General features: G+C 37.4%; 1 protein-coding gene across 1 annotated transcript; it reads left to right on the top strand.

Moving 5' to 3' along the window:
- Positions 1-2,410: 2,410 nt before the first annotated feature.
- Positions 2,411-19,431, top strand: LOC102220371 (acetylcholine receptor subunit beta). The gene is made up of 11 exons (XM_005810404.3): positions 2,411-2,474; positions 5,145-5,278; positions 7,132-7,176; positions 7,539-7,648; positions 10,633-10,741; positions 10,828-10,975; positions 11,240-11,425; positions 11,803-12,026; positions 14,953-15,128; positions 18,521-18,668; positions 18,776-19,431. The coding sequence occupies exons 1-11, from the start codon at positions 2,411-2,413 to the stop codon at positions 18,920-18,922; spliced, it is 1,491 nt and encodes a 496-aa protein (XP_005810461.1). The 3' UTR covers positions 18,923-19,431.
- The last annotated feature ends 272 nt before the right edge of the window (positions 19,432-19,703 follow it).

Below are 19,703 nucleotides of genomic sequence, written 5' to 3'. Positions count from 1 at the left end.
GTGCCCTCGATATCTGTGTGTGTATGAAGCCACTACAACACAAACAGCAATGCAAATATGCGATAAGGAGCCCCGTTTGGGTGGATGAGAAACACATTAGGAGGTAAGATAAGTCCTGAAAGCCGCTTTGTCAGTAAAGACCATTTACTTTCTTCCAGGACGGAAAGTGCAGCTTGCCACGTTTACCTGGATCCGATCCAAACAGGTTAGTTCTTACATTCACAACACTCTTTAAAGCTGAGTTATATTACTTTAAAAGAATATGTATTTTTACATAATTGTTGAAACTGTCACTATGTTGTGACAGTTTTGTGCAAAAAAAGTTTCCAAAAATTGTACTCAAGTAAGAGTAAAGATACTTCAACGTATTTCTACTGAAGTAAAAGTAAAAAGTAGCCGTCCAAGTAAGACTAAAAAAATATTTGGTATAAAGTTTACTGAAGTGCAGAGTAACTGATCAAATGATCAATTATTTAATAATAAAAAATACATCATCAGATGGACTGAAAAATAAAGATAAGTGGAAATTTTGGTAATTTAAGGATGAACATGGCAATTATTCATATAAGTAACAAAATCAAGCAAAATAAAGTTTTTCCAAATCAGTTTATTTCACTAAAAAACTGATGAAAGTTTAACAAAAACTGCAGGTCTGTGTCTGGAGAATAATTTGTTAAAACACGTTTGTTTTTTATTCAGTGGGAAGAAAATCCAGAAATTTTACTCAAGTAAGAGTAGAAATACTTTATAATAAAATTACTCAAGTAAAAGTAGAAAGTACAGCATAATAAAAAAAAAATCGAAACAGTTGAGCTCCTCTGCCTTCTCCCAGTGCTAACTAGAAACAACCAATCAGAGCCAGGAGGCGGATCTTAGCGCTGTCAATCAACCTCCTATTGTCATGAATGCTAATGCCAATGATGATGACCACTGACGATGTCCGATAAACAGTTTTTTTGTAATGGTAAGCCATTACAAAAAAATGTGCTCCTCCTTTAGCACATTTGTAAGGGCATGCACAATATTGATTGGCAGCGCTAAGCCCCTCCTCCTGGCTCTGATTGGTTGTTTTTGGTTTTTAGCGGTTCATGTCTTCAGACAGCAATAGCAGCTCAGTGACTAAGTGGAGGAGATCATAAAAAAGCATATTTTTTATGAAAGTTTAACCAAGTACATAACTTCAAACAATAACTTGTAATTTTGTTAATTAAGAAATGATAATTTTTTGCAGATGAAAAGTATAATTTAAAGTGTTGTAAGTGAGCCGTTTGTGATTCTGAGTCGTCTACTCCCTCCTGACCACAGATGTGCTGAGTGACTCTGGCTGCCAGCTGTTAATAGTTACCTTCTTTCATAATTAAATTGGCCGCGGGCCAAATGGCACAGATAGCAGATCGTAAATTAAGGCTGAGTGGATCGGTGAAAGATGAGTGTTAGAGCAGAGTGGCGTGAAAATATGAGTGTAGGAATGTGTTAAAAGAAGAGAGAGACTTTTCACTTCACGAGCCTTCGAAGAATTAAACCGCATCTGGCGGGTAAATCTGATCAACTCTGTTAGGAAAACAGACAGGTTGCTTCTGTGTTTCTGCATCTAACATTCATGTTTCTATTATTCAAATAAATTTTTTCTGGTATTTAGTTCTATAAGGTAATTCAGTCAAATGCAACTGAATACAGCTTTAGGGAGCGAATGGATGAATGAAGTTGCCATTTTTGGTGATTTCAGTTCTGCAACAAGTTGCTGAAGACGTTTAAATAAGGATTTAGGAACCATCAGATGATGAAATAATGGGTAGGGAGAAAGTTAACAGTAGAAGAAGGAGAAAGAATTCTTTTGGGTTCAAATGAACAAATTTTATAACAATAGGATTTTGTCACTTTCTTTCAAAAATGCTTCCTGACTTTAATAACTTGATCAACCTGGTTCTGCTCATTATAAAAACATAATTATAAAAAGTCAAATACATAATAAATGACATAATTCTACCCTAATTACAAATAAAAAAAAATCTTCATATGCAAAAGCATCCCAAGAACCACAAAAGGCCCCCGCGCCACACTTTGGACACCCCTAAGTCAGACCAAAGGCAAAAATGTCCCTCAGGATGGTAAAGATTTCTGGATTTACTAATTTCCCAGTGGAAATCAGAGGCTAGTCTCTGATTTGATTATTGTACTGTTAAGTCTTTGTATTGTAAGGTAGTTTTGGTCCGACATGCCTGACCCACATAGGCTGAGAGCCCCTCCCTCCTTGGGGTAATCGGACACGACCAGTTGTCCAGGCAGGCCTGACTGACAGACAACAACAGCTCAAACCGGCCAAACCAAACTCAGCGTCAAAACGCTCCCCGGATCAGAAAGGAGAAAATCTGAATCTGAGGAGTTGGATTAACTGGTTTGAAGGTCCGTCATGGAAAACCTGCTGAGCAAGTTGCTGCTAGCATGTTGCTTATTCAGCCTGAGCGCGTTAGGAGGTAAGACACATCACTGAACGTACTCAAACCGGAGCTGTGGTCAAGATATAATTTATATAGAGATCAGAACAAAAAGTATGGAATAATATTGTTGCTCTACTGTAGTTGATTTCACAGAAAAACTAAAATACCAGACATATTCTGATTAAAAACATCCAAAAGATTGATTTGGTCTTCATTCCCAAACTTCTTCTCACCTTCAAAATAAAAGCAGCATCAACTTCTGACCCTGACAACCAACAGCAGAAGAATATAAACAATGATAATAAACCACAACTTTGCCTGAAACTCTACAAAAAATATTAAATGGTAACATTGTTTTAACTTTAGGGCAAATACTGTATAAATATCTTTCAGTTTTACTAAATAAACATTTTATTTTATAAAGCTGTAATGGAGGGTGACTTGCTACTAACCAGATGCTAACTCAAACATGCTAACGTGTTCATCTGTTTAGCTAGGTGCACAAAAATGATGGCAGATTCACTCTAGCTGTGCCTTGATTACAAATGTCCACAAAACTTTGTCTACATGTTGAAAAAACACAATTTCTTAAATGAGGTGTTTCCATTAAATAAATGCATTTAGAATCACATGTGAATAAGTTTGAATAAGTTATTAAAAATATCCACTAACTACTTCCTGTTGTCGTTTTCTTTGAGGTTTCCACCAGTAGTAACATCCAGGTGTTGATCATGTGATTCATTTGGTGTGAAAAAATGTTTCTGTGGCAGTTTAGTGAAATAATCCAATTTCATGCACCCAAAGAAACCACGATATCCTGACACCAAAACATTTTATTCAGAACTGGCCTGTTTCCATTTAGCAGTTTTATTTTTTAATTTTGCAATTATATGATCAATGGAAATATATGGAGCTAAATTGGGGCCATAAAGTTTGTTCAAAAGAAGACAAAAAAAATGTAATTGAAAAAACATTTAAACTAAATAAAATAAAAATTTAAAATAAAGAATTGAAACTTGCAAAAATAAAGATTTGAAACTGAAAAAGTTTGAAACTTAAAAAAAAAGAAAACTTAAAGATCTGAAACTTAAAGATCTGCAAAACATTAAAAAAAATTAAAAAACCTGAATATGAGATCTGAAACTGAAAAAACATTTTTAAACTAAAAAAAATAAAACATTTTAATTTTAAACTGAAAAAAGTTAAATTAAAATTAAAATAAAAACTGAAAGAAAATATTTGAAACTGAAATTTTTTTTGGAACTAAAGAAAATTAAAATAAAAAATAAAGATTTGAAACTGAAAAAAATGCTCAAAACTAGTTTTAAGATTCATGTCGGCATTCATTAAACCAGCAAACTAACAGAGAAACCATACTGATGTAATCTCCATCTGAGGGCCTTTCTTTGGAGAAATCAATAATTTTTACGATGAAACGGAGTAAAACTCTTCTGACAGTGACGTTTAAAAACTGCTGCCAGTTTTTAAATGATGCTCATCACCTCTTTCAGCTTAAAGAGCTACAAAGAAGTGAGACAAGCTTTATGTGAATCCTCACTAAAGAAACCAAAGCTTGTTTTCTGTTTTAAAAGCCAGAGTTCTGGTTGTTGTTTTGCATCTAGTCATGGTATTTCTGCGATAAGGAGCCAGTCAGAACCTCCTCCTGTCTCCAAGCAGCGTCGCCTCCCTGTGCCTCGTTAATAGCGCCGCCTTGCTGGGTGATTGTTGTCATTTATTCCTGTCAGGTCAGATTGTGCTGGAGCCACAGCGAAGCCAAACGTGATGGATGCCACGTCACCAGTGCCACTGATTATAAATGCTCCTAACCTTCCAACACCAAGGAGGAAATGGGGGCGACTTGTGTGCAGAAATTCAGTTTAAAGGGAAGAAATGTGGTTTTAATAGCGCAGCACTGAAGCCGTCAAAGACCTTTAGTCTAAAATTATGGCACAGGATTTAAAGCCAAATGATCAACTATTTTGAGTTTTTAAAGGTCTGACTTTTCTTCTCTGAGTATTGGAAGGAGTTCTCCATTAGTTATGCGCTAAAGCTTTTTGCTAAATATTTAAAATATAAAGATTTTGCATCAGTTGACAGTTAAGTTGGGTTATTTTAATTTCTCTTAAAGCTACAGTATGTAACTTTTATTTAAAAATATTTGTTGAAACTGCCTCCATGTTGTTACAGATAATCTGTGAAGAAAATTGGCTTCTCTGCCTTCTCCCAGTGCTAATTAGCAACAACCAATCAGAGCCAGGAGGCGGGTCTTAGCGCTGTCACTCACCCTTTTGCTTTCTGCTATGGTACAGCTAGTTGAGAATGCTACGGCTAGTTAGCATAGCCACATTGGATGGCAGTTAAGCAGTTTTTCTGTATCATTAAGTAGTTTCTCCACCATTTTCACATTTAGCAACACATTCATGAGTTGATTGACAGCACTAAGGCCCGCCTCCTGGCTCTGATTGGCTGTTTTTGGTTGGGAGTGGTTCATTTCTTCAGGGAAGAGGTGGAGGAGATTGATCTTTTGACAGATTGTCAGCATGGTGACAATTTAACAAATAAATATGTAAAAAAGTAAAACATTTTTATAAAAGTTTTAAAGATGTCTTCTTTCCTGGTAACTGTTGATTCATTTAACTCTGCTTTTCTTGTGTTTTCTTCCACGTTCTCCTTTCCATGATGTTTTCTGCTCTTTGTGTTGTTGAGGCGCTGTGGAGGCAGAGCAGGCCTTGATGAGGAAAGTCTTCACTGATTACAACCTGAAGGTCCGGCCGGCTCGCAAACCCGAAGAGAGGGTGGTGGTCCGCGTGGGGATGATCCTCTCCTCCTTCGTTGGGCTGGTGAGCAAATATTTTACCTTTTCTTTCCTGTTATGTCCCTTAGAAAACTTTTCTGTTAATGTACAGACTATGTAGCTACATCCCTGTCCTCAGTCTTGGCTGTTTTTAGAAGCACTTGAGAAACAAATGGAGGTATAAAAACATTCAAAATATAAATCTTACATAACAGGCCCCCGTTAAATTGAAAGTGTCATGGCTTTTGGTAACTAAACCTTCATAACATCGATGTAGACGCCATGATACACAGCAGCTGAAGCCCCTGTCACCTCCAGTCAAGGTGAGCCTGCTTCCTTAAAGGAACAGGACTCTTTTGGCTCTGATGGGAAGCTGTGTTGGAAAGTGAGATGCTTGTTGGTTCCCAGTGATCAGCTGGAGGTGAACTGGTACAGGAAGTGTCAGTAATGGCAGAAATGTGTTTGGGGTTTCAGAGCCCCGCTCTCCTCTGATGTCGCTCCAGTTGTCTTACTAACATTTCTGTTTGTGTTTTAAATAGCAGGTCAGGCTCAGAAAGTTAGACACAGAAGAACGGAAATCATTTCAGCTTCAGCTTCCTCTTTTAATAATATTTTTAAAACTATCAATATTATGATGTTTTGGACTTTTATTTGCTTGTCTGACAACAACAAGCACATTTTGCTTTGCAAGCAGAACCTTTTCAGCTGCATTCAAACACAATTTATTTATTTTTAACTTAGATTTCTGTTGGATCCGTTGCAGTTTTTCATGTTCTAGACGCTACAGTGAAAGTTTTTAACTTGTTTTACAACTTTCTACATTTATATAATGGATTAATTTAGTTCATATGCACATAAGTGACTTTCTCCATTTATTTTCGTATTGCAACCACAAACTTTAATTTATTTTAGGGGTTTTTGGTGTGATTGACCAACATCTATATGGAGACTCGTTCATGCCACATTCCAATAAATAAAAGACTTTTAAAATAATTATTTAATTAATACAGAAATCATTTATTAAAATATAGAATTAATTATGTGTGCCTCAGTTAAATTGATTTCATTTTAAAAACAACATATTATTTCATGTTTCTGTGCTGACAACTTTCATACGTAATGGGCGGGATTACGGGACACCCAGACGTCTGATTGGCTGCTTCAAACAACAAGTCAAGTCAACTTCCTGCTAAGTTTGTTACGATTCTGAGGTCAATATTTTTTTTTAGACGCTCCCATAATTTCACCGAGTGTTGAACTCAAACAGAAGACATTGGCAAACTTTTTTTTTTTCATTGAAACGCCTTGGTTTTTGTCTTAAAGGTGCAGTACATAACTTTTTTGCATGTTTGTTAAAACTGTCGCCATGTTGTGACAATATAATATGAGACAGATTATCTGTGAAATTATCACTCTCCTCCATTTATTACTGTCTAAAAACACCAAAACAACCAATCAGAACCAGGAGGTGGGCCTTAGCGCTGTCAATCATCCTCATGTACTCACTGCTAAATGTGCTAATAGCAGAGAAACAGGTTATTGTTACAGGAAAACTGTTTATCTGCTGTCATTTGTGGCTATGCTAACTAACCTTAGCATTCATAATGGACTTAGCTTGCTGCAGCATTTTAAGGCACACACACGGGATTGTGATTGACAGCGCTAAGCCCCGCCTCTTTGCTCTGATTGTTTCTAGGTAGCCATGGGGATTCAATTCTTTCTCTTTTTCACAGATTATCTGCCTCATTCCAAACTGTCATGACATAATGACAGTTTCAACAAATACATAAAAAATATTTTTTAATAAAAGTTATATACTTGGCAGAAAATCTGAAATGTTTCAGATTATTATTATTATTAATAATTATTATTAACGCGCTGTTTCATATTTCCTTTCAGAATATGAAAAATGAGGAAATGAGCACCGTTGTTGTCATGAATCTGGTAAGTTTATTTGCAGTTCAGCTCTGTTTGTTGGTCCAGAACCGCTCGATAGTTTGTGGTTCTGATCATATTTTACGGTTGTTTCCATATTCAGCTCAGAACAGAACAGTTGGAGTTCAGTAGGCAGAATTAAAGCGTTTGCAAATACCGTTATTTTTATGCAAATGCAAGGAAAATCATCCCTGAGGACGCAAATTAAAGTGGCGGCAAAATGAGAAGAGGGAGAAAAAGTGATGAAATGACAAAATGCTTCACATTTGTACTGAATGGGCAAAAAGTTTCTGCCTGCTGTTTCTTTTTTTTTTTTTTTTTTTTTTGCTGTTTCTATTTTTCTAATAATCCAAAACTTTCTGTTCTTACAGGAGTGGACGGATTATCGGCTCAACTGGAAACCCAAGCAGCACGATGGCATTGAGGTGCTGCGCGTCCCGTCTGGGAAGGTGTGGCTTCCTGACATCGTTCTCATCAATAAGTAAGTAAATCAATTTTATATTTGTACTTTGGTATAAATATAAGATGGATATGATGAGCTTTACAACTTTTTCTTTTCAATTTTCTTCTGACATGTGACTGATAAATTCATTTATTATAATAATGTTTACATCAGAGGAATGAAATGAGCTCAAAGTTGCCAGACGTTGCCTAGCAGAGATGATGTCATAACAGAAACACCAAATTTGGGCATTAACGAAGAACCAAAAGGACAATCCCAAAAAAAATCAGAGATAAAAAGTCTCCAGCTCAAATCTGGGTTTATAAGGTGAATATGTAAATGGCAATATGTCCAATTAGAAGAAGAAAATCAGGTGAAATGTCAAGGAGCAGCAGTTTGGAGACCTAGCTAACCAGCACCCTACCCATAGATCTTAAGGTTTCCTGTAGAGAGCCCATGGCAAATGTGAACAAAACTGTTCATGAAGATAAAACGCTGTAAAATAGGACTGAACGCTATAAAATATATCCTCCAAAGGTGATAATACGGATATCAGTAGGAATAGATGCTTATTTTCTTCTTCCTCTCTTTCTGATCTGTGAATCTTTAGCCTTTTAGGAAACGTTACTAGTGTTCGTGTTTGTGAATCAAACCTTTAAAAAAACAAACAAGCAAATGAAGTAGCTCAATATTTATTGTAGATAAAAAACTTGAAAGGGATTTCTATGACAATGTATTAGTGTCATTGTAGATAGAAACAAATTAGTAAATTTCCTCCAAAAATTCAGGAATTTTGTGACTAATCTCAAAAATTTGACATTTGAAATTCTGATTTAAAATTTTGTTGTTGTCTTCTTTTTTCTTTTCTTTTTTGAAAATTTCTGATGTTAATCTTAAAATACGATTTTTTTTGTCTAGCAAATTTCCTAATTTTTCCTAGAAGTTTTCTGAGATGAGTTAAAAATGTGCGTATTTTTTTCCACAACGGCCCAAATGCACTGTAGTAGATTTTGCATGTTTGCAGAATTAAAATAAAGCGTTCTAGTTTTCAGTTTCTTTTGGGCTCAATTGAATAAATTTATTTTCAGTAATAAGAACAGGATTTGGATCAAATTCTTTCAAAACGCTCGCTATGTTTAGCCAAGTTTCTGATAAGAATAAAAACAAAGTTGGCTTTTCGGTAAAAATCTCTGTATAAACTTGGTTACAAAAACAAATACATTTTGTTATACCTTACATTTTCCTGTGTAAGAAAATTACGTTGGTAATGTTTTTTTAACCTGATTACAAATTAAAAGTCCCCATCTGCATCTAAAGGCCAAATTTGTAACAATTTTGAATTGCAGTTGGGGGCCACACAAAATCAGCCCAAAGGCCACAATTTGGACAGCATACAGCATTCATTCAGTGAATAAAACTGCATGAAAATGCATCAAATTAGAGACTCAAAGAGCAGAAAGAGGAGGCTTTATGGTCCCCGTATTCCAACACATGTGCATGCCCCCATTAACACCACTGTAACTGTCCCCACTCCTCCATTTATCAACACTTTATAGGCAATTAAGCAGCATGGCTCTCTAATAACTGGGCTGATGGCGCCGTTCAGCAACTTCAGCACACAAGGCCTTCATTTGGAACATGAACACACAAATATCTGCATCAACACAAGCCTCTGTGTGCTTCCCAATATGGCTGATCAATACTGCTAATTTCAACAGCGCCGTCACAGATAGTAGGGTTTTATTTGGGCTAACACAAAGTCTGCTCAATTACCTGTATCATAAAAGCCTAAAACTGTGTACTGTGAGAAGGTTAAATCAGTCTCTAATTAGCTTGATGTCTCAGTTGTGAGTTTATCTGCCAGGAAAGCTTTGTGTACACGATCCAACGTTGGCCGGCCCGACTGCTTAGCTAATGTTTGCTTTTTATTGCTTATGCCACATAAAATGTTGTGATGTTGGGTCAGAATGAGGCTACAGCCAACAGGAAACTCAGAAAGAAGTTTGTAACAAAGAAACTGAAATCGTCTTTAACCATGTTGGTGAAGCTACATTTTATGTTAATTAACCATAAGAGGAATATCTACATATTCATGATGTGGTGAAAACAAAGAACTAATGTGGCTATTTATTTTTTTTAATAATCAATTTTTTTATTATCTTGTTTTTACATTTCAGTAGAGTAGCTGAGAAAAATCAGAAACATATTTCTCGTGAGAGTTAAGGTTATAGCTAGACAGAGTCAAGCTAACTGGTATTCATATCCAAGCTAATTGCTCAGTAAAGTCAAAGCTAGTCAAAATTACTAAGAGTCGAACAAACAGTGAAAAAGAGCAAGAATAAAACATACTTAGTTCATTTTTAATAGCTGCTTTGATAAAAATTAAACAGCTAACCAGAATTAAGCTAACCACTGCTCAGACTGAAGCTATTAGCATCCCAGAGAGAAGCTAATATCTAATTTAAGAAATTATAACAGTTAATCAAAATTAGTCTAACAGCTACATAAAGTTAAGTTAAAAGCAACAAAAAGTCATGCCAGTTACAAAAAGGAGTAACAGGGACTAAGCTAACAACTAGCCAGCGCTAAGCTCACTAGTGCTCAGAGTGAAGCTAACAGCATCGTGTAATAAAGCTAACAGCTAATTAAAGAAATGCTAAGAGTTAGTCAAAGTTAATATAAAAGAAACAAACAGTCATGCTAGTCACGGAAAGGCGTAACAGGGACTAAGCTAGCCAGATTTAAGCTAACCAGTGCGCAGACTGAAGCTAACAGCTTATTAAATAAATGCTAACAGCTAATTAAAGTTAATCTTACATCCACATAAAGTTAAGCTAAAAGCAACAGTCATACTAGTCATTAGTAACAGGAACTAAGCTAGCAGCTAGCCAGATTTAAGCTAACCACTTTCCTGAACCTTCAATGTTGTTTCATAATTGCAAATCACTTAGAATAAAAGCATCAAATAAACGTAACAAAAGATGTAAAAGCAGTAAATGTTTCCTTTGTGTGTCTGTTTGCAGTAATGACGGCGTGTTCGACGTTGCCCTTCAGGTCCACGTTCAGGTTTACAGTAACGGCAGGGTAACATGGACGCCCCCCGCTCTCTACTGCAGCTCCTGTGGAGTCAAGGTGGGAGGACATTTTTTTACTCTTCCTGTTGTTTTCCCTTCAGTTTGTTCACTTACACATCTGTGATTGCTTGTTTTTTTCTCCAGGTTACATATTTCCCGTTTGACTGGCAGAACTGCACCATGCAGTTTCGCTCTTACACGTACGATTCGACGGAGATTGACCTGCAGTATGCGAGAGACTCGAAAGGCAAGGAGATCAAGGAGATCCAGTTGGATCCAGTTGGCTTCAGTGGTGAGCTTCAAAATGTTCTTCCATGTTATAAGTGAATTAATGTGTCCATAGAACTAGTATTTTTTCATCAATATCAATGAATTATTGACTTAAAACCAGCTCCTATGTTTTGTTGAAAAGGTATTTGTCGGTTAGTTTTATCTTATTTCAAGTGTACTAGGAACTAGACCAAAAATACTTGGTAATATTTTGTATTTTTGCAGTGTATTGAAGATTACCAAGGTGTCTGTGAATTTAAATTTTCCTGTTTTAATGTTTCTTTAGAGAGCAGCGAGTGGTACATCAGACACAAGCCAAGCAGGAAGAACATGAACGACGACACGTACGAGGAAATGACTTTCTACCTGATCATAGAGAGAAAACCTCTCTACTACATCATCAACATCATCATTCCCTGCATCCTCATCACAATCATTGCCATTTTCAACTTCTACCTGCCTCCCGATGCAGGTAAACACTTTTTACTCTCGAATACTTTGGAATATAGAGGAATTCATGGTCCACTTTAACCAGACTGAGGTTTGTAGATCTACCAAAGTTTGTGACCAAAGTCACCGAACTTTCTAGGTAAACAAACTGGAGTTTGATTAAAGATGATTAAAGTAAGTCTTCTGTCCAATGGACACTAATTCAAAATGACAGATTTCAAATTGGTTGGTTATGACTCTAACCAGACCTATACAACATCTGAAGCTCCTGCTTTTATTGACTAATATTACTAATGATCATCATGAATCAACCACCAACTTAATTTTTCACACACAGCTTTTCTTTTACTGACTCTGGGATTGAACAACCTGATGCTCAACTGTTTCCATCTCTGCCAGGAGAGAAGATGGGTCTGTCCATCAACGTGCTGCTCACCCTGACTGTGTTCCTGCTGCTGCTGGCCGATAAGATCCCAGAGACCTCGCTGGGCGTCCCCATCATCGTCAACTACATCATGTTCACCATGATCTTGGTCACCTGCTCCGTCATCCTGAGTGTGGTCGTCCTCAACCTGCACCACCGCTCCCCCAACACCCACATGATGCCCATGTGGATACGCAAGGTCAGCTTCGCAGACGCAGAAGCATCAAGCCGAACTGGGGATTTAGAAACTGTCACAATCTAGACACAACCAGCTGTACTTGAATTCTATAAATTTGTTTTCTTGTTAGATTGCTTTCACACCTGACAGTCTGGTAGACTCAGTTTGATTGGGGATTGAAATTGCAACATTTTTTTTACATTTTCAGCTGCTGTGTTTCGCTTTCTCGCTCTATTGTGTCAAATGAACCAAACTCTTTGAAAAACTTGTTCCCTCCTCACCTGTGGGGGCACTACACCAAGAACCACTGAAGGAAATGATACAAAAACCTCTGAAGAAGACACTGATAGCAACTTTGTTCTTAACAAATTTATGCAAAAATGGAGTGGCATCAGATTCTTTTCTGTTTTTGGAAAAAGAACATGAGCTATTTCTTCACCTAGTGCTAGACTACAGCGTTTGTTTTAGTTGTATTTACCCAGAATGCCATGCATTGTAGTGCACTTCCTGCTTTCTGGTCCGCTTGGGATTCAGATCTGCATTAAAACTGCACCAGGGTTTACTTTAACTGAACCCAGAGCAGGTTTGTAGGTGGACCACAGTTTGCTTTATTGGTCCGCATCAGAATTTGATTGTGCATTCACACCTCCCCATACGAATGCACCCTTAGCTTGCATTCACACCAGGCCGGTTTAGTCCACTTTAATCAAACTACAGTTCATTTACCTAGAAAGTTTGGTTTCTTTATGGAAGTGCGAATGCGCAATCAAACTGGTGAGGACCAAAAAGGTGAACTTAAAACCTAAGTCTTGGTTTGGTTGAAGTGAATTGAAGTGAAGTGAACACCAAGCGGACCAGAGTCAAGACAAATGAGAAATCCTACAAAAAAATGTCAATCCATTTTTGTTTACATTTTGTGATGAAGGAAGTTGCGCTCTGTGTCTACTTCAGAGGTTTTCATGTCGATTCGTTCAGTGATTCTTGTTGCAGCGCCCCCACAGGTGAACAGGGGAACAGGTTCTTCAATTAATTTTTATCCCTTAGGGCAGTCCAGTGGGAAAGAGAACCAAACAAGCTAAAAATGCAACAAATGTTTCATTTTTGGTCCAAACCGAGTCTACTGGAGTATCATACTTCTCACTACCTTAGACATTATTCAGAAGAAATTCTCGTAAATTAGGTTAATATAACAAATTGTAACAACTGATCAATCATTAATTTAACTAAGTTTTAAAGCTTAAAGAAGTTAACTGTTATTGACTCCAATTTCCTGTTCCAGTAGATGGAATTGGGTTTAATTTAGCATTAATCTGTGTGAGGAGGCAGCGATTGTTGGATTAAAACAGAGTCGCCAATGTAAATGTCATCCTGTACCATTAACCCCCATCAGCTGCTGCTGCCCTCACTGTACATTATGTGAAGCTAATTACGGCTCTTTACGTCGGTCTGTCACGCTTTTCAGGGTACGCTCACCTTAGATTGTACCTCAGTACTTGCATACAGGTGATTTACACGGCCTAATGGAGCTTAGCTGGAAAAGATGACCTTTATATGTTCAGCTTGTTTCAGTCCTGCTCTCCAGAAGATCACTGGGTTCATAAAATGATGGAGGAAGTAAACTTCTGCACAACGGAAAGCACATTTATATTTGTTTGAGGCTTCATTAGAGATAGAAATCCCAGTTCTTGCAATTAAAGTAAATATCTCTATTCACTGCATATAAAAATAATTGTTTCTCTCACTTTCTGACATGATGAGTTATTTAAAAAGCATCTTAAAGCTCATCAAACAGAGCAGAAATGAGCCGTTTAAAGCATTTATTATATCGATCAAGGCCAACGTTTGTCCGTATGGTGTGCTATTTTCTCACTGAGTGCCCTGCTGGCTCTTTAAAAGGCAACTATTCATTCTCTCACATTGATCCACCAAACTGTAAATTTGAATTTAACAGCAGAAACTTGGGTGTTGCCCAACGCGAGTCCAACTCAAAGTGCTTCTTTGGAAAATCCAGAGGAATTCGTTTTTTTTATTTCTCAAAGCAACATGAATTGCAGAGCAATGGTTTCTAATCCAACGTTTCTGAACAGATGTGTTGCTGCTAATTTACACAATAAATTGAAAATGGTAATTTGTCCAGAGAGAGCAAGGGAAATAGAAGAAATTAGCCTGGAGACCTAACCAACCAGCACCCTGCACAGGGATTTAAAAGCTCAGTCATCTGTAATTCATGAGCCAAATGTGATGAAAATTGTTATTCATGAAACTAAAACTTAGAGCTGTAGCTAATGATCATTTAAGGAACTGATTATTCTCACGATTAATCAATTAATTGAATAATAAAAAGGTACACTAAAGGTACACTGTGCACCTTTTGGACATTTAAGACTTCTCATACAGTTTTAGATATACATTAAAAGACACAAATAAACAATTCAATTCCATTTTAAAATTAAAAAATGAAAATTTTATCTACATTTAAAATTTTGGAATATAAAACTTAAAAAAGTCTTTGTATTTAACAAAATATAATGGATTGGTGGCCTTAGTTTTTGAGTAAAAATTGCTGAATTTTTATGGGAAAAAAAACAAACAAAAAGAAAAAAGTTTAGTAAGAGAAAAATTCTTTGTGTTGTACTTAATTTTAAAATTATAAAAACTTTCAGGGCCGCCAGGGCCACACAAAAGTATTGTAAGGGCCACAAATGACCCCCGGGCCACAGTTTGAACACCCCTGGTGTAAGATAATAACACTTGGAATATATTAGCCAACAATTATTGAACTCCAAACAGACTTTTGTGATATAAATGCAACAGAAATTGTTTTTTAAAGAATAAGATAATATCTTTAGTGTGAAGCATAAAAAATCTAGTTAGTAAGAAAAATACATTTGTATCGTCATAATCTGTCAAATTACGTGTTTGACCTTCACTCTCCGTCTCCACCCAGATCTTCATCCACATGCTGCCTCCTTACCTCTATATGATGCGTCCCAAAGTGGAGACGCCGCTTTCCCTCGAGATGATTCCCCGCCGGGAGAAGCAAATGGTGATGACCATCAGCAAAGCTGACGAGTATTTCATCCGCAAACCGGACTTGTCCATCCTGTTCCCCAAGCCCAACAGGTGAGCATCATGAGGCGCTACCAAACTGGATAAAACCAGCGAGGTGCTAAAGAAACAGCTTGATTTGGAATTAAACTGGTTCAAACGCAGGCAGACATGTGAAATATTTTATTTACAAGGAGCTAGCGGATTCCAGAGGGCGATCACCAATCTCCCAAAATTAAGGAAAACGGCACCAATAAATCGGTGCATCCCTAAAAATATACTTTTTTACATATTTTTTTGAAATATGTGAAAAGAGACAGATAATCTGTGACAAAATTCAAGCTCCTTTGCCTTCTCCCAGTCCTCCCAGTGCAAACTAGAAACAACCAATCAAAACCAGGAGGCGGGTCTTAGCGCTGTCAATCATTCTCATTCTCACAAAATACATTTTTCCAAATCAGTTTCTTTATATAACAAAACTGCTGAAACTTTAACAAAACCTGCAGGTGTGTTTCTGTGTCTGGTAAATTTTTTGGTTAAAACATGTTTGTCCTTCACTCAGTGGGAAGAAAATCCAGAAATTTTACCCAAGAGAAGAAATACTTCATAATAAAATTACCCAAGTAAAAAGTAAAAATACAACTAAAATTTTTATTTTTTCAAAATAAAAAGTGAATGTAATTGAGTAAATGTAACTAGTTACTCCCAGACTCTCAATCCCTCCTTCATGTTTTTCCACTAAACTGTCCAAACTGTCCCAGCAGCGCGTCTGTCCTCTGTGAGAAGTAAAATATGTCTGGAGGGAAAAGAACAGCCGCTGAAATAATAATGACCCGCACAAATTGACTCTGACACAGGAGAGCGGTAAGATGTGTGTCTCAGTAAAAGGAGGGGCGGTTGTGTCAGAACAATCTGATGAGACAGCAGTATCTCCCGGTCGGCCATATATACACTCACATGCACCTTCTAATTGGTTTAGCGGATGTCTTGGCACCAGACGTGGCCAGTTTTCCTTAAAATTAATCTCCCGAATAGTAATTTTCTTCTTGCTGATGAAGTGAGAGTCTATGTCGTAAAAGACGGAGAGCACGGAAGGGGTTGAAAGGTCAAATGGTATCTGCTCTCCATCCTTTCCCCGCTCTCTGTTTCCGTCTACCTGATGGAACTTCACCTGTCTGAGGTCACAGCCTGCTCACCTGCCGCGCTCAGAGAGCCGTGATGGCAGCTCTGCATCGTAAACTCAACGGTTCATGAGCAGAATACCAAGCAGCTGGTCGTTATCCTCAGACCGCTGCATGCAGCTACAGAGCAACGCTGCCCTCTGGTGGATGGCGTCTGCAGTGGCATAAAACTTCTGTTTATTACAGTGTTTTTAAACAAAAATTATTTTTAAAATGTATAAAAATTATTATTTATTTTGTCAAGAAATTATTATAAATAGGAATACTTTTAATTATTATGACAAAGTCTTAGGACCAGGCTAAGAAAAACAAAACAAATGAGAATTAATTCATAATATTTCAAGAATAAAGCCAAGAAATTACCAAAATGAAGATATAATATTATGAGAAGAAAGTCATAGTATTAAGAGAATGAGGTCATAATATTTCAGGAATAAAGTTGTAGTATTTTGAGATTAAAGTCATAATATTTTGAGAATCATAATATAATATTAAAAAAATTAAGTCAGAAAATTACCAGAATAAAGGTATAATACTATGAGAATGAAGTCATCGTAATACTAGAAGGAAGTCATAATTTTACCAGAGTAAAGAAATTTTTAATATATAAACATATGGAAATTTTGTTTTTCTTGCAAATTTGCAAGTTTTCAACATCAGAACATTTCCAAGTTGTTTCTTGTACATATTTTAAATTAATCTTAATACTTTTGAGTTTTTGGCGAAAGTTGTACTTATTCTGTTTCTTCTTTTATTCACAATTTCCCATTGTAGATATGCAGTTGTTAACCACTTGTTCAGGACTACAAAATACTATTTGAAATGCAGTTTTGTTTTCTTTTTGTGTTAAATTTGTATCTCTGCGTACTTTGTTGGTAAGTATTTTTATTTATTATGATATTCTTTAATATTTTGGTTGAGTGTAGAAGCTGTGGTTGTGTTTTGTGCTTCAGCTCTCAGGCTGGTCTCCCTTTTTCCATATAATTTAATGTCACCGGGAGGGAAAGAAAGTGTGAATTACCGTGGCTGTGAACATTTCTCAGTGGCAGCTGTGCAAGACGGCCTCGGAGCGTTTTTCTGGCTTCCCCCAGCGGCTCCTGGCACCGGCTGATGGTTGGTAACTGAGGGAAACAAGTAAACACTGAAACATTCACACATTCTCACGTAGAGATTCTGGGCGGTCAGCAGGATCCAAGCAGCGGCTCCCACAGCGGTACCGGCGCTCCTGACCTTCCCTTTATTTCTCTGACTGGCAGAAGAGAGGAAGCCAGACGTATTGCCTGTTTCACAGTTTTATAGATTTTAATTTGCGTTTGGACCTGGACTAGATCTGCAACCCAACGTGTGTCTGCAGTTTGGAAATATAAATGTTACTTTTTTGGGATATGTGTCCCAAATGTATGAAATTTAAAAATAAATTAAAATGAGCGTGATAATTTCATTCTGATAAATATTTCTTGAAGGGTAATTTTGTTTAGAAAACGTAATAATCTATTTTATTTATAGTTTCAGTTGTGTGTGGTTTTTATTTATTTTATTTATTGTCTTTGGTTGTTGTGTCTTATTTTGGATATCTAAAATATTTTCCAGTCCCAGTGTGAAGTGTACAAAAATAAAACCCAGCCAGTTTTTGGCAATAAGTTGATGTTTTTTGGTGTCTGGAATATGAGCCATTTCTCAAACCTCTGAAATGTAACATCACATATCAGCAGCCCTTATTCTGTTACCTAGCAACGCCAGTGAAGCCCAGCCCGTTACCTAGCAACTCAAGTGGAACTCCAGCATGTTTACCGCTGCGTTTGCTGTACAATGGCTGCTGGAAAAGACACGTATTTTGTTGTTGGCGTAACATCCAGAAACCACTTGCTGCAGTCTTGCTGGTTGTGCAGGAGGTTCCACTTCTGCTTTTCAAAGATGCAGGGTTGTATAAATGCACATCTGTTTGCAGCCATTTCCATGTGCTGCAAACAGCACAAGAAAATGAGTCTGGGGGGCACGGCCAAAAAGAGATTGTTTGGATTAAAGTGACAAGACGCCCTAAAACAATTCAAAATCGGCAGAACTGATCAGACTAAAATCTCATCATCTAAGAATTATGTGCAAAAAATGTAATGAGAATGTTGTATATGGGCCATAGACCTGTCCTAACCTGTTCAAGGAAGTGTTATGGGTAAACAAACAATGCAACAAACTTTCTGTTATGAACTCTACATTCATCCAGATGTTCTCTGGACCTCTGACTCATTTTTAGCATCTGTAAAACCTGTTATGTCCTTTGCTCTGCAGGTTCCAGCCAGAGGGACTTTGCACTGATTTAAAGAAGTTCATTGACGGCCCGAGCTCCTACCTCACTCTGCCTGACGAGCTCAAGTCGGCCATCGACGCCATCACGTACATCGCTGAGGCTCTGCAGGCTGAGAAAGACTACGAAGCGGTGAGTTTTCCTGTCCTCTGGTTACATCACAAGATCCCTGCAGACTAATCCTAATGTTCTCTGGTTTCTATCTTCTCTGCCTTTTCTAAATCCCTCACTGTCGACAGCTGAAAGAGGACTGGCAGTTCGTGGCCATGGTGGTGGACCGCATGTTCCTCTGGATCTTCGTCGTCTTCACCACTGTGGGCACTCTGGCCATTTTTGCCGACGCCAGTTTCAATCACACGCCCACAGATCCCTTCAAATTAGCTTGAAACGGTTTGGTGTTCCTTCAGGAAAATGGAGAGTATTCTCCCACTAGCGTCAACAGGAAAATATAAGTAGTGTTGGCCCGAACTTGGTAATCCCTTGCTGTCGGTTATTGCTTGGACTGTAGCAACCCGTCTAAATATAGCATAATCCATAATACATATTATGCTATGATGTGACTTTGGTGTTTTTAAAGCATTTTAGCTGCAGATATGTCAACATGCTGTTAACACATAAACACCATGATAAAGCAGCTGCTGTAATAGACTGGCTAGTTGCCTTTGAGAGAGTGTGGCACATGCCTGGGGGATATTTCTGCAGCCAAAGTAATCCTATTTGTGCTTTAGACACTGGTGTATAGGCTAATCTTGTGTCGGAGTCCAGAACATCAGTGTCCTCCGTGTCTCACTTTGTCAGGGGACACGAGGACGCCACATGTCCTTTATGGTACATACATAGCTGCAACTGTGCTTTTGTTTTTGTCATTTCAATAAAGATCTGAGGGGAGGATATATATCAAAGGCCCCATTTGTTGTCACAATGCTTCAACACTGCGCATCACCTGCCCATTCAGCTAATATTAGACCAATTAGTAGGTCTAATAATAGGCGCTGGTTACTGCACACCGGGTTTATGTTCCTCATATCTATCAGTTATTTGATCAATTCCCCAAACAGAAAAACTGAATTTAACAAAGCAAATGTAGGATCCACACTGTTTATTACAAATGTTTATACAGATTACAACTACAATTTGAAAAGGTGCAGTTTTATTGTAGAGCAAGTT

The sequence above is a fragment of the Xiphophorus maculatus genome, chromosome 14 (genome assembly GCF_002775205.1).
Source record: "Xiphophorus maculatus strain JP 163 A chromosome 14, X_maculatus-5.0-male, whole genome shotgun sequence".
NCBI classification, from domain to species: domain Eukaryota; kingdom Metazoa; phylum Chordata; class Actinopteri; order Cyprinodontiformes; family Poeciliidae; genus Xiphophorus; species Xiphophorus maculatus.
Note: the sequence above shows the minus strand (reverse complement) of the source record. Positions and strands in the feature narration are given on the sequence as shown.

What these genes read in the sequence shown, in the direction of transcription:
- LOC102220371 (XM_005810404.3), top strand. Translation starts at nt 2,411, where the DNA reads ATGGAAAACCTGCTGAGCAAGTTGCTGCTAGCATGTTGCTTATTCAGC. An exon ending in CAGCCTGAGCGCGTTAGGAG is followed by an intron (nt 2,475 to 5,144) that starts GTAAGACACATC and finishes TGTGTTGTTGAG; the next exon opens with GCGCTGTGGAGGCAGAGCAG. An exon ending in GCAGCTCCTGTGGAGTCAAG is followed by an intron (nt 10,742 to 10,827) that starts GTGGGAGGACAT and finishes TTTTTTCTCCAG; the next exon opens with GTTACATATTTCCCGTTTGA.